The 15644-nt window shown below is 40.6% G+C and overlaps 1 protein-coding gene across 3 annotated transcripts in view; it reads left to right on the top strand.

Moving 5' to 3' along the window:
- LOC144069345 (BMP/retinoic acid-inducible neural-specific protein 3-like) overlaps nucleotides 1-15644 on the top strand; it is an 84757-nt gene that overhangs the window by 35237 nt on the left and 33876 nt on the right. For 2 of the 3 annotated variants that reach the window (XM_077594667.1, XM_077594668.1), the window contains exons 3-4: nucleotides 707-897; nucleotides 6338-6528. In XM_077594667.1, coding sequence (XP_077450793.1) covers nucleotides 707-897; nucleotides 6338-6528 — 382 coding nt within the window. Of the gene's footprint in view, nucleotides 1-706; nucleotides 898-970; nucleotides 1522-6337; nucleotides 6529-15644 lie in introns of those variants that run through there. The other variant, XM_077594670.1, reaches the window with a different exon arrangement.

Consider the following 15644-nt stretch of genomic DNA (forward strand, 5'->3'; position numbering starts at 1 on the left):
CAGGGAACTTCCCACAATCCACTACCTGCTCGTTCTCGTGTTGATCTATCTGCGATTGGCCCAAAGTCAGTTGGGATAGGCTCGAGCACCACCCGTAACCCTAGTGAGAATAAACCGATTCATAAAATGAGATGAGATATCGTAACATATATTGTGAACCTAAAAAAAATACAGTCAGTTTTTTATCAATACCAACAGTACACTTCTGGGAAGATCAAATATATTAGCTTGTAACAAGCAAGAGCCACTTTACCTTTAATCACAGAATTCAGAGTTGATTTTGCCAGTGTGTCGGGTAAATACATTAGAAATAACATGATGGGACAATGAGCGAAAAGCCAGCTCTGTAATTGGTAAACATTTGTGCCATTTCATATTGCGTTCCTTTTTCTCCTCTACACATTGCCCTCATTTCAGGAATAACTGCCGTGGTTGAGGAGAGTATTCAGTTGTGAATTTAGTTCATAGTTTATTATACAGTAGCAAGAGCATCTTTTTGTCTATCATCATTCATTTCAGTTCGATTATTACAAATAGGAATGCACTTTTACATCGGTGCATCTTATTATTATTGTTATTATTATTAAAGTTTTATGTTTATGGTTTAGTGCACCCAATCAAACATTTCCAAACATATTTCAAATCCTATTAATAAATACTCCAAATATGCATTTTGACTGTTTTTCATTTGTTTGTTTTTATCCAGGGAGTTCGGGAGATGGAAGGTGAACAATTTGGCATCAGAAAGAAGAGAGTTTTCAAAGTCCCCCTTACCTTTGACATCTGAGTTTATCAGGAATATTCGACTCCTTGGCCGCAGGCCCAGCACCCAATTGATCAATGATAATCTGATCAAGAAATATGGTACACACTTCCTACTGTCAGCTACACTTGGAGGTAAACAGAGAAATTGATTTGCATTGTATATATATTCATTCATTCATTTTCTGAACCACTTTATCCTCATTAGGGTCGCGGGGGGTGCTGGAGCCTATCCCAGCTGACTCCAGCCCAGAGGCGGGGGACACCCTCAATCGGTGGCCAGCCGATCGCAGGGCACAAGGAGACACACTCACACCCATACCCAGGGACAATTAAGAGTGTCCAATCAGCCTACCATTAATGTTTTTGGAATGTGGGAGGAAACCGGAGGAAGCCTCTGCAACCCAGAGTGAACATGTAAACTCCACACAGTGAGGACCAACCTGGGATCAAACCTTAGACCCCAGAACTGTGAGGACAACTTGCTAACCATTCGTCCACAAGGACTTCGTGCTAACCACTCATACAGGAAATGTCTGGTAATGTTATGTTGCGCCTCGGCTGCGGAGTGAAACCCAGGAGCAGGAAGCAGGCAATGAAAGGGAAGTGCTGGACAAAAATTAGGGAGATGCACACCGACAAAGGCCGACTTGCACGCCAACGCAAACAAAAATGGGGTTTAAATACACAGACAGGTATTGATGACAATAATGAACACCTGGGTCACACAAGCGAAGGAGAGCCAGAAAGACACAGCAGGTGAAACTCATACAATCACGCAGACATGACAAACAAGAAAACACACCCAACCACCACAACCCCAACAAAACATTACAGGTAATGAGTGCACCAACAGTGTTCCTACCAACGCCATCTGAACTAAAAGGCTGACACGTACCACTCACCTTATAAACACATTTGAATGTCTAAAATAACTTCACTTGTTATGGCTGCACATTTGTATATATGGAATGAATATATAATACGAGTTTGTAATACGAGTGTTTCTTTGGATATCTGGACTCTCGCTCGGAGTAGAGCCATTGCTCCTTCGTATCGAGAGAAGCTAGATGAGTTGGCCCGGGCTTCTGATTTAGATGCCTCCTGGACACCTCCCTGGAGAGGTGTTCCGGACACGTTCCACTGGGAGGAGGTCATGGGGCTTTCCGAGGAGACGCTGTGGAGACTTTGTCTTCCAGCTGGCCCGGTAGCTCCTTTGGAATCCTTCCGGAAGAACTGGATAAAGTGGTTGTAGAAAGGGAAGTCTTGATTTTCCACTGTAGCTGCTGCCCCTGCGACCCAAACTCGGATAATCGGAAGAAAGTGATGATGATAGTGTTTCTTCTGAGCACAGGCAATTTCGTATTGCATTAGGGTTATGGCGATCAGGATTTTATGTTGCCGATTCCATTCACCTATGAGTACATTTCGCCAATAATGATTTAAATAACATTAATTAGTTTTTTTTCTTTAAGATTGAGTGATACGAGCCAACACATTTATTTTACTTTTACTTTTTAAACAAAATACCAAATCCGCAGCAAATCCTCAATCAAAAAGATCACCTAAAACACTGAACATTAAAAAAAAATCAAAGTGATTGGGTGTTCACAAAATGCGGGCTTGAATTGCCGCAGATGACAGAGCACACTTTACAAAATAGATTTGCTTCATGAAACACTTAATTACTTTAAGCATGAGACTTCTCTTTTAAAAGATTATCGTTGTTAAACTTGTTGACTCGTTGTTGACTGTATACCAGTGGCGGGCGGTGCATTTTCTGGTAGCGCCTTCAACGTATCAATCCAACCCTCAAAAACTATTTTATGGCTATAAAACCTCTACTGCAGCTACAGCTGCGACACATTAAAAAAATCAATAAATTAATGCACAAAAATGGGCTAAAATCCACTTCCTAGCAGCATTTCATGATTAAATACAAATACTGGAGCTTTTCAGACATTAAAACCAGGCCAGGGGGTGATTTTCTCAGGAAAAGACAGCGATGAACGTCAATGGCGTACGGGCAAACATTGCCCGAAAATGGGGTAAAATCCAGCCGAAAACAGCATTTATTGATTAAATACAAATACTGGAGCTTTTTAGACATCAGAACCGGGCCCGGAGTATCATTTCCCCGGTAAAAAGACAGCGATGAACGTTGATACGTCCATACGTGAAATGACAAAAAATGCACTAAAATTAGGTAAAATCCACTTCCTAGCATCATTTATTGATTGAATACAAATACTGGAGCTTTTGAGACATTACAACCAGGCCAGGGGGGTGATTTTTCCCAGGAAAAGACAGCGATGGACGTCAATGGTGAAACGCCAAAAATTAAACTGGGGTAAAATCCACTTCTTAGCAGCATTTTGTGATTAAATACAAACACTGGAGCTTTTCAGATATCAGAACTTGGCCCACAATTGAAATATTATTTAGGAATATAGCCATATTTGTAATTTTACTCAGCAAAAATCATTTTTACACAATATCCATCCTCCTTTCTTTCTTCCTTCTTTCCTATCGCCATCGAAGCTAATGATGAAAGTCGAGCCTGTCCTGTTATATTTCCGGCATAGTCAGTTTTGAAAATAGCATTAAATCAACACAACAATATACTATTTGCTTGTGGAGCTAAGTTAGCGCGCTGAAAGTGCCCCACACACCATTTTCCCGGCTGTAACAGGCTTGCTAGCTTCGGAGTTGACAGCCCTTTCTTAATGATGTCCTATTTTTTCTGGAAAAGTCCATCTGGAAAATAGCTTTGTGAGCAAACAGAATCAATTTGTTTTTGCTTCTGCTTCTGTCGGCCATAGTGGGTGGAGTTTGCGATCTCGGCTGCCTCGGGTACTGCTTTGGCCCGCCTACTAGCCAATCATAGTTTGTGAAAGCAATGACATGTCCCAGCCAGCAAAATGCTAACGCCTATGAAAAATCATTGTGGGGTTGCAAACTCGAAATCTGATTGGTTAAAAGCAACAGTCTAGTTTAATGCAGCAGAGCCCGCAAGAACTGATTGTGAAGGCTTTGAGGCAGATCTGATCTGGCAACAAATAATGGCTGAAATGTGATTGGTTAAATGCTTCAATATGAAAACACACATCTGGAAGCAGTGCAACCAGGGGGAAAAGCAATGAAAGGAAGCTAACAGACCATTTGGAATAATAAGTATTGATGGACAAAATATAATATGGTTCAGATATTTCTTAGGCCAGCAGAGAAGGCATTGAAGGCCCTGACGGCCCGCCACTGCTGTATACACAATACAGGTTGACCAGCCACATCAGAATCTTGGCTTTTGGTCAGTACTTAGTGGTATGAAATGAAGCGAGTAAGGAGTTTAGATTGGACTGCTGCCAGAAAAATGCCTGTGTGGCTCTTAATGGATAGCTAACACATTAAAAAACAAATACTGGCAAACAAAACGAAGATGAGCTAATGAAATGAATGATTATATTTGCCATTACAAGAGGTTGCTCTTCAGCAGCCGGACTCAAGTGGGAAGAAACGTTACTCATGGGCATTAACACTGCATTATCCTGGCAAATATGATAAACAGCGAAGGCAACCAAAGTAAAGTGGATCAAGTACTGCATTTTGTGCTCATACCATGCTGTATATGGGTGCTCAGACACATTTCACAGAGCTCCCAACTTCTCTGGAATTTCTGGAGTTTACCTGGACAAGCAACGCAAACTCCAGGACTCCAGACAACCTCCCTAAACTCCGGAAATAAAAAAAAATGTCACTTTAATTTATTTTGCAGACATTTCGAAAAAAGTACCACATTTCCAATTTAAATGCCTCAAAATTCACACCATCGCTACGGCTGACGCATCTTACTTCCACATTTGATTCAACTGCACTGTAAACCAGATGAATTCGGTAACACGAGTGCATTGTAAATAATCCGAGTTACAAGTTCTGACAAATGTCTTGTGCGACATCAGGATTTATTGGTTCATATTCGACAAAATATCCCATGTTGAAAAAGGACCAACATTTGCACATTGCACAAGTGTGACTTTAGCGTCAGACATGGTGGAATTACTGACTGTAAAATGCACGTAAAAGGACCCAAACACAAAGATAAACTTATTTTCATTATGCTATACTCTCCATATTTTGCAAAAACACAATATTTTAATTAATGAAAAAACATGATGATAACAGTTTAATTTAAATTGTCCTACGTTCCTTTTTTACATTTTATATCGATTTTGCATGAATTACATTCACTCCGGAAATTGGACAAGGGTACTCCTGAAATGGGGTCGATTTATCATTGTAAATTTACATTACTTCACATTTAGTCCACTGTTAAAACAGTGTTGCAAATAACAAAAAAGCAATTGTTTTAATTGATTATGACTATTTAAAAAATCCAAACATTTCATGGAAAGAGAGTATGCTGTCAACCTTCACCACTTCGTGGCGTCAAGATTTGCGCCCTTCAAGCTGAAATTCGCAAGTGGAATATATATGTAATATTTGTAACGAAAAATTGGTATACATTTTTTTTCACTTTTTCTCAGCTCACACCAATGATTGCAGCGGTACTGGTAATTGGCACACATGTCGCCATAACAAAACATTGATTCACAACATATGGTACGGAAACCTGGTAAAACAAACTCCTGGTATGAACACAAATCTCAAATGGAATTTACAATTTTGAATCCTTCAAGTCTAAATCATAATCATAATATATTTTTAAAAATTCAAAGTCCGATTCATCATCATCAGATTAACCAAACAATTGATTCCATTCTACTTGAGATATTTTTTGTGTGACTACAGGCCAATAGAACAGGCTCTCGCGCCCCATCTAGCGGAAAAAGAAAGAAAAATAACAGATTTTTAAAAAAAACTGTTTTGCTAAATTGTTACATCTTCATCTAGCTATCTTTTACATTTACTTCAATGGATACACCAGTAAATTTTCTTCGTTTTAAAATTTCAACAAGGTCACAGTACTTTTACTTGAGTGATTTATTTATTTATTTTTGCTAGTCTTTCTATCTCTGGTTCTATACCCCATCCCTTGAGCCCTCAGATTTTTTTTCCCAAATGCCTTCTCGAACCCCCTCTTCCCATCGCGCAGTAAGCTCATCCAAGAGGATCTTTTTCTTTCAAGGAAGAACATATGTCCCATTGCTTGGGAAGACTTGCACTGGGCAATATTTAAATCAAGGGTCTCTAACTCCGGTCCCCGAGGGCCCCTATCCAGTTTGTTTTCCATATATCTCTACCTCTACCACACCTGAATCAAATGATCAACTAATCAGCAAGCTGTTCGGGAGATTGATCACTATCCTGCTTATTTGATTCAGGTGTGTTGGTGGAGGAAGATATGGAAAACAGACTGGATAGGGGTCCTCGAGGACCGGAGTTGGAGCCTCTTGATTTAAATGAATGAAGCACCCTTTGCGTTAGATTATCACTTATTATAGCACTCTTCGTATTTTGTATGTCGGTGTCATCCACAATATATAGTAGCTTGCCATGCAATCACAAATTGCTTGTTTGCACAATTTCAGTAAGAAAAAAAAATCTTGTTATTTTGCAGGAGAAGAAGCGTTGACAATATTTGTTGACAAGAGAAAGCTCAGTAAAAAAGGAGAAGTGAGCGATTACTCAAGTAATTCATCGACTGTCAGCCTGGAAGCTCTACACCAGCTGGCCGCATCCTACTTCATTGACAGGGAGACTACTCTGCGCAAGCTGCATCACATTCAGATTGCCTCCAATGCCATCAAGGTAAAAACTGCTGTACTGAAAGGAGGTAATCTTTGGAGAAGCATAGACATCTATTTGATTTTAAAGGCTGTTAGTATTTATCTGTCTACAATGTAACACAATGTAACATTACCTGTGACAAGGCCTGGGTAATATGTAGAAAAAATAAAGTTATCATGAAAAAAAAAAATAATAAAAAAATAAAATTAAAAAATATATATATATATATATATATATATATATATATATATATATATATATATATATATATATATATATACCATATTTTCATGACTAAATGGCGCACCGCATTTAAAGGCGCAGTCTCAGTAACAAGTGCTATTTCTGTATTTTACACACACAAGGCGCACCGCACTAATACACGCAGCCAGGCATGGCAAAACATACACCATATATATATTTATATATATATATATATATATATATATATATATATATATATATATATATATATATATATATACATACATCAGTTGATATCGATATTTATCACGATACTTCAAACTTCTGTGAATAACTAAATACGTTACTTTCCTTGTTATTCAGTTATGAAAGCAAACATGTGACTTTACTTTAAGAAAAGAGATTAAAAAATAAGATTTTTAAAAGTGTTTTTGTAAGCCTACGCGTGGTGTAGAGGTTCACGCACCTGACTTCGTGCCGGCAGCCGCAGGCTCAATTCCCGCCAGTTGCAGTATCATTATGAGCGCGGATGGTCGTTTGTCTCTCTCTGTGCCCTACGACTGAATAACGACCAGTCTATGTTGTACTAGTCTGTCTTTAGCCTGAAGTCATGGGATAGGCTCTGGCGTGGTATGGACGATGAATGAATGAAAGCTTATAAAGTGTTTTTGTTGTTCTTTTGTAGAGGTTCACTCATCTGACTTCAGTGCCGGCAGGCGGGGGCTCGGTTTCCGCAGGTGGCAGTAACATTGTGAGCGCGGATGGTCCTTTGTCTCCCTGTGTGCCCTATGACTGATTGACGACCAGTCTATGTTGTACAAGTCTTCCTTTAGTCATGGAATAGGCACCGGCATGGTCCGGAAGATGAATGAATGAAAGATTATAGTGTTTTTGTTGTTCTGTTGGGCAATACAGATAAGAACCCCCCCCTTACACGGTGAAAAGTAATGAATTTTTCATTCATTCATTTTCCATATCGCGCATCCTCGAAAGGGCTGTGGGGGTTGCTGTAGCTTAACCAAACTGATTTTTGACGAAAAGCAGACTACACCCTAGACTGGTCGCCAATCCATCATAGGGCACACAGAGCATCACCACACGCACTCACAATCAGACCATCACCAGCGGGATTTGAGCCTGCGCCTTTCCAAGCCGAGATTAGGCGGGTGTACTTCTACTCCACGAGGCAGCTCAGAAATGTTTTACTTTTATAAATTTACTTTCAAACCAAAAGTTACTGTGCAATATGAAATAAATAAAATAATCAACTATTATTCATGTATTTATTTATTTATTAACTTACTTATTACCTATCTATTTATGTCTAAAATGTCTTTCCTATATCTGCATTGTCACCCTCTTGCTCCTGTGACAATGAAATTTCCCGAATACGGGATAAATAAAGTTAGCCAATCCAATCCAATCCGATCCAATGTTTGCAACATTTTCATAAAATTTGCATGAAATGGGGACACTCCTTGATATCAAGTTAGAAAATAATTAAAGGCTGTCCTCAAATGAGGAGAGTGGGTCAAAATGTGTTGTTCAAAAGGCTTCTGTTTGTGCACAGGTATTTAAGAGGCATTAAAAAAATAAAAATAAACTATGGGGAGACTTCAGTTGGATCTTTTAGTGTATAGGCTCAATGCTGTCCTGCATCTCATAACCGCTCATTTTGGGTGTTATAATCCTTTTAAATCCATACTCTGTGTGCACAGCTTTATTTCTAACTCTGCCTAGCTGTTCCTCACCCTTTTCTTCGTCGATTGAACATTTGTCTGGAACTAGCATTCACGTCACATCAGCACCTCTTGTGGTGTTCGGGTTGTGAAATTGCAGTTTGTATGTATCCAAGGTTGTTATTATTATTGTGGACAAAAATGTTTGATTATCACCATTATCATTTTCTCGCCCAGGTCTACTTGTGACACATTTCATTATTAATATTATTATTATTATTGTCAATTTTAAATATACATCCTGTATGATTGACAAAAGCGTGGTTTTCTTTACAGTTCAAATCATTGAATGCCAGTAATTTGCATTGTCTTTACCCTTTGCATCATGTTATAGTGGGTAAATTACATCCAATATATTTCTATTGATCGCTAGATCAAGAAAGTTGATTCTCTGAAGACAGTGGTTTATTTAACTTTGAAAGTATGTTTCATTTTTGAAAGAAAGTTGATTCTCTCAAGACACAGTGGTTAATTTAACTTTAAAGTGTTTCATTTTTGTTAGTTTTCTAGCAAATCCCTAACAATAACTAATTTTGTCATGCTATAGTACGTGTTCGCAAATTTGTATGCAATTAGGAGATATTTCATTTATGTATTGTTTTTAATCACCTGATAATTACGATAACATATTCTACTTATAAGCATTAAGATAAAAAAGCAAAGGTGCATTAGGAGTTAGTGTGGCCTCAGTGTTTTAAATGGTCATATATGGGTTTAATTACAATCATGTATTCTCAGATCACATAAGCATCTTTTTGCATTTGGGATAAGATTGCAACTATTCAGTGAAATCTTTCATGAAGGCTTTATGCAGTAAATTCAAAGGACATTTTTTTTCTATATTGAAAAAGGTACAACACTGTAGTTTGCCATACCTTCCTAGTGGAAAAGAGATTTTCGTTGGATTTTAATGCCATTTTAATTTTGGACTATGGGAAAGAGAGTAGTATAGTAAGGATGCTGGTTCTTGATATGTGGACTCTTTCCGCTTTACAATTAATTTATTTCAGAGTTGTAAAAATAAAGACAGCAAGGAGATAAGACTTTTTATCCGTGCTCATTATAAGATTTAATCTCCAGCAGCACATTGAGTCAGCAGGAACGCTGATGAGCGCATATGGTGAGGGGAAGATAAATGAATCTTGTGAAATGGTGCCAGTGACAGGTTGCTGCCATCGGTTGTCACCTTCAGGTAGCACAGAGCAATTATGGTGACAGACGAGAGGGTGACCCTTATTTCTGTCTTTTTTATTCCTTGGAACACAGCTACACTCAGGGAATGATGTGTGGTTGCTGTAGTGGAACCTGAGTTAGCCTTTCTGTTGAATGTCAGAGCTTCATTTGCAATGCTGGTAGGCTTTTTCTTGCTGCTTGCTTGGAGGGTACATCCTAGGAGCTGAAGCAGATTATGTGTTCTTTTTTCGTAACTACAGACATTTGGCGATGTAGTAAAAGTGTTTTTTCATGCTCTTGAGGCAGTCATCTGGCATAACTGACAGGCAAAAAGTGCATTCACCTCCATCATTTTTTGAAATGAGTCAAAGGAGAATAATGCCCCCACTTGGTGTATCATTTCCATGGGGCAGTGACCCACACAGTAGCAGAATGCATCACTATAAGCGCTCTCCGCATGATTTGAAATCAAACAAGTTGAGGATGGAATGGAAAAAGGCAAAGCATCCCCCTGAAGCTCCACCAGCCTAGTGTCAGCATGCGAGGTGAAATTGAAGCTCATCTTGCAGGAAAAGTCCATTACTATTGGGGTGGGTGAAAAAAATGATTCTCAGCGCTCACATAATAGAGTACTTGAGATGGATTAGTTTTTAGCATGAGTAAATCACATTGATATACAGCATACTAGTGTATGTCTACATCATCATCATTATCAGCTTTTCACCCTGTCTGTAACAGAGTTCAGACACCCTTCAGTCACAACCCAGACTTCATGACCATGAGTGAGGGTCGAAATATAGATCAACCAATAGATAGAGAGCTTTGCCTGTCAGCTCCTTCTTTACTATGACAGACTTTTAAAGAGTATGCATTACTACGGGTGCAATACCGATTCAACGATTCTATGGTGGCATTTGTATTATATCTCTGCTGTAGTTATGTTCCCTTTATCAAGCCGCGATCTTCAACTCTAAAACATTTTGCAAACGAGTGTACAGCAGCAACACCTCTAAATTATTTAATTATTCCAGTTAGAGCTGGGGGATATGACAAAAAAAAATTCACAACAAAAAAAATATCACTCGACATGGGCAATTATAGCAATAACTATCACATCTTTTTTTTCAAATTTGAAATTTCAAACTTCTGTGATTAAGTAAATACATTACTTTCCTCCTTATTCAAATATGAAAGTAAGTGCTTGTTTTTTGTTCATGCTCCGTGTTAGCGTCTATTGCTAACATACTAAAAACATGTTTCCTCGTCATCCTCTTCTATTCTTGAGCGTTGGTCTGGAACTGGTGTCCATGTCGCAACAGCGCCCCCGTTCTCTGTGGTGGTCAGGTGGTAGAATTACAGTTGAAAATTATTGACTTTTTATCAAACATTTTTAATATTATCGTTGACAAAAATATTTCCCGATAATTATCGTTATCGTTTTATCGCCCAGCTCTAGTCCCAGTAGAATCATAGCATTTTGTGTCAGTGTGTTGGGATAGGTTGCAGCTCGCCCCGTCACCCTTGTGAGCAGCTGAGCAGATTTTCAGAATCTCTTTTAGCTATGTTACACAAAGACTCCAGAACACTGTCTCAATCCCAGTTTAATCTCCCGCTAATTGGCTTTTTTTCCCATGTGCAGCGGCCTCATCCATGTAGTTTCATTATTGCCAGCGTTTTATTTTATTTTTCCAACCTTCCTATCAGTTTTATAAAACAATATTTAATACAAGTTGCATAGGAAAGGGCTACAACACAAATGTTTCCGGATTTGAGCCTTTATAACATTTTGTCTGATTAAACGATGAGAGCTGAGTGGATTAAGCATTTCAAGAAATAATTTTGGTTAGACTTGGTGAACATTCTGTTGTCTGGGCAAAATATTTTACTGCAATCTTCTATGAGCAAGGGACAAATTAAGTATTTGCGATGACAGGTGCACGTGACAAGCGGCCCGGCGGATGACTGGTTAATGCATCGGCCTCACAGCTCTGGGGTCCTGAGTTCAAATCCAGGTCGTTCCACCTGTGTGGAGTTTGTATGTTCCCTGGGCCTGTGGGGGTTTTCCTCCGGATACTTTGGTTTCCTCCCACATTCCAAAAACATCCATGGTAGGCTGATTGGACACGCTAAATTACCCATAGGTCTCAGTGTTTGTGTGAATGCTTGACCGTCTCCTTGTGCTTGTGCCCTGCGATCGGCTGGCCACCAAATGAGGGTGTCCCCCGCTTCAGAAAATCAATGAGTGCACGAGACCCTCCAAATTTTAAAGAAAAACTATATTTGTCCATAAGTGTTACATAACAAAATGCATGCAGCATTAAACTTTCCCTACTTTTTTTGTTATTGTTCGTTAATACCGGACTTTAACATCAAATACAGCTGCATGTATTTATTAAATATCGATCTCCGGCATGTAACTACGGTTTCTAACGACTTCCATCACGTGCACAATATACCGAAAGAGATAGCGAGATCGGCAGCACCACCGTGGATTATTGTCAGATCTGAGCAATGAAGATGTCGGGGTCGGAATAGGAAGTGAAGCAGAGGTTGTAGACCAGGCCGATTAACTAAACTCGGAAAGTTGACTGAGGCTACACGTCTCTTAACTGAGCCTACTCGCCCCTTTGCCAGACTTAAACCTCTTCATGATGAACCAGCAATGGGTGAGTCTCGGAGTGATTTATGTGTCCGTTAGCCGGACTCTTTTTTTATTACATTTGAATATTTCTTAATAATTTCCTTTATCCTTTACTTTGTACTTTATACTATTTACTTTAATGTTTTTATGACTTACGACTCGTCTCCACCCGTCGCGTATGAGAGGAAGTCATTGTTCTATTAGCTTAGTTACTTTCTGCTAGTTCTGGACATTTTGGGAACCATTAAACCATGCCTCTGCTGTCGCACTCGTGATCAGCTGTGAACAATGCAACAAAAAGAGCAACACCTCGGTGCCCCTGGAAATCCTTGCGGAGTCAAAGAAAAAGAGAAGTGGGTGCAGAGCTGGACGAAAGTACCGGGAGAAGAAGCAACGCTTCAGACGAAGCATTCCATCTATTATCGTGGGGAACGTGAGATCTCTCCCCAATAAGATGGAAGAGCGATCGGCGCTTCCCAGGTCCCATGGTTAAATGACAACATGCAGGAATTAACGAAGAAACTATACATTCTCTCAAAACAAAAAGGATTAATGACAGACACATTTACTTCGGGTGGCCCAGTGGAGGGAGTGGTCAGCGCGTCGGCCTCACAGCTCTGAGGTCCTGGGTTCAAATGAAGGTCACGTCCACCTGTGTAGAGTTTGTATGTTCTCCCGAGCCTGCGTGGGTTTCCTCTGGGTACTCCAGTTTCCTCCCACATTCCAAAAACATGCATGGTAGGCTGATTGGACAGTCTAAATTGCACCTAGGTATGGCTGAGTGTTCATGGTTGTCCGTCTCCTTGTGCCCTGTGATCAGCTGGCCACCGATCCAGAGGGTGTCCCCTGCCCCTGGCCTGGAATCAGCTGGGATAGACTCCAGCATCCCGCTAATAAGGATAAAGCGGTTCAGAAAATGAGATGAGACATTTACTTCTCTAAGAAACAAAGAAATATAGGAAATTGCAGAATCAAATTAAACATAATTAGCATGTGTCATCGTTGATCTTCAACTTATACAAGGGAGTAAATATGGAAATTATCCCTCGGCTACAATCTTACATATTTACATATATATGTTCATTAAATGAATATAAATATGTTCACTAATATGTGCTGTCAAACTCAAAGAGAGCTGGAAAATATTAAAAAACTGGCAGCAAATACTTCAAAGCACAAACAAGTAAAATAACTACAATTGAAGAAGAAAACAATCAGTGATCCAAAGGACATAGCTACGACTTTAAATGATTATGTTGTAGACTCAATTCAAGAACTCACGGCTAGCATCCATCAAAAAGAATATCACCCACCACAACCACTAAACACCAATGAACCCATTCTTAATCTGAACATAGTTTTGCAGTCAAAAGTTGAGAAAGCGGTATCTGGTCTCAAAACCTCCAGAGCAAAAGATGTGTTTAATATGGATGTAACATTTCTGAAATAACACAAAGAATCTCCCATAGCTCAATTAACTAGGATTGTAAGCAAATCCATAAACAAGAGTCTCTTCCCTGAACCCTGGAAGTTCTCAGTTATCACATGAGGGAACTCCCATAAACTAACTGCACTGCACACGTGCTCATAGTATATTAATGCAATATCTGAATTATTATGGGATTATATCAGATATTGTTATTGTTCAGAAAAAGGAAGATTTGCATCATGCTGTCTGGCCTTCAACAGTAGACAATTTTTACACCATGTTTTTGAAAAGGTTCAATCCTGGCCTCCGGTTTTCTTGTATGGAGTTTAAATGTTCTTCTTTTGCCTGCCACTACACTAGGACTTTGTCTCATCTCATTTTCTGAACCGCTTTATCCTCGTCGCGGGGGTGCTGTAGCCTATCCCAGCTGGCTCCGGGCCAGAGGCGGGGGACACCCTGAATCGGTCGCCAGCCGATCGCAGGGCATAAGGAGACGAACAACCATGCACACTCACACCCATACCTAGGGGCAATTTAGATTGTCCAATCAGCCTACCATGCATGTTTTTGGAATGTGGGAGGAAACCAGAGTACCCAGAGTAAACTCACACAGGCCCGGTAGGCCTGTTGCACTCACGCCTGTGATCATGAAGTGCTTTGAAAAGTTGGTTGCCCGCCATATCAGTAATACAATCCCTCCCTCAGTTGACCCTGACCAGTTTGCTCATAGAGCAAACAGGTCCACTGAGGACGCTATCGCCATAGCTCTATACACAGCACTGAGACACCTGGAGCACCATGGGAATTACGTGAGGATGCTTTTCATTGACTATAGCTCAGCCTTCAACACTATAATACCGGACATTCTGGCTGACAAACTCTCCCACCTTGGACTATCCTCTTCCATCTGCTGGATAAAGAACTTCTTAACCAACTGACCACAAACTGTTAGACTTGATCCCCACCTCTCTTCCTTCATTACACTGAGCACTGGCTGCCCTCAAGGCTGAGTCCTCTTCTGTACTCCCTGTACACATACGACTGTACACCAACCCACCAGTCTAACTCCATCATCAAATTTGCCGATGACACCACTGTGGTCGGACTCATCTCAGGAGGGGATGCGTCGGCCTACAGAGATGAGGTCAACAAACTATCTTTGTGGTGCTCGGTGAACAATCTCACACTGAACACCACGAAAACTAAAGAAATAATCCTGGACTTTCGCAAACACAGCACAGATCTGGCCCCACTCCTCATAATTGGAGTATGTGTAGACAGAGTCCAGTTCTTTTCAATTCCTGGGGGTCCACGTCATGGATAAGCTCTCCCGGTCTACAAACACCACGGCAGTAGTGAAGAAGGCCCCAAAACGACTCAATTTCTTCAGGGTACTCAGGAGGAACAACTTGGACACTAAGCTTCTGGTAACCTTCTATAGAGCCACTGTGGAGAGCATCCTGGCATACTGCATTACAGTGTGGTGCGCTGGAAGCACGGCAGCAGACAAAAAGGCCATGCAGAGAGTGATTAACACTGCCCAGAAGATCGTCGGCTGCTCTCTGCCCTCACTGGAAGATATTGCCAGCCCTCGCTACCTCAGCAGAGCCGGGGACCCATACCACCCTGATCACAACCTGTTCCAGCTGCTGCCCTCTGGCAGATGCTACAGGTCTCACAAAGTACGGTCGCCCGCGAGCTGCTTCACGCCACTGTGTCCCGGCTGCAAACGTCACACCCCCAGTCTCTCCTTCTTATCTCTGGTGACTTTAACCATGCTCCCTTGGCTTCTACTCTCCCCACCTTCACTCAGTTTGTGAAGTGCCACACCAGGGAACAAAAAACTCTGGACCTGCTGTATGCCAACACAAAGGAGGCATACAGCTCAGTCCCCCTCCCCCCACTGGGCCGCTCAGACCACAACCTGGTCCATCTGATCCCCACCTACATC

The sequence above is a fragment of the Stigmatopora argus genome, chromosome 24 (genome assembly GCF_051989625.1).
Source record: "Stigmatopora argus isolate UIUO_Sarg chromosome 24, RoL_Sarg_1.0, whole genome shotgun sequence".
NCBI classification, from domain to species: domain Eukaryota; kingdom Metazoa; phylum Chordata; class Actinopteri; order Syngnathiformes; family Syngnathidae; genus Stigmatopora; species Stigmatopora argus.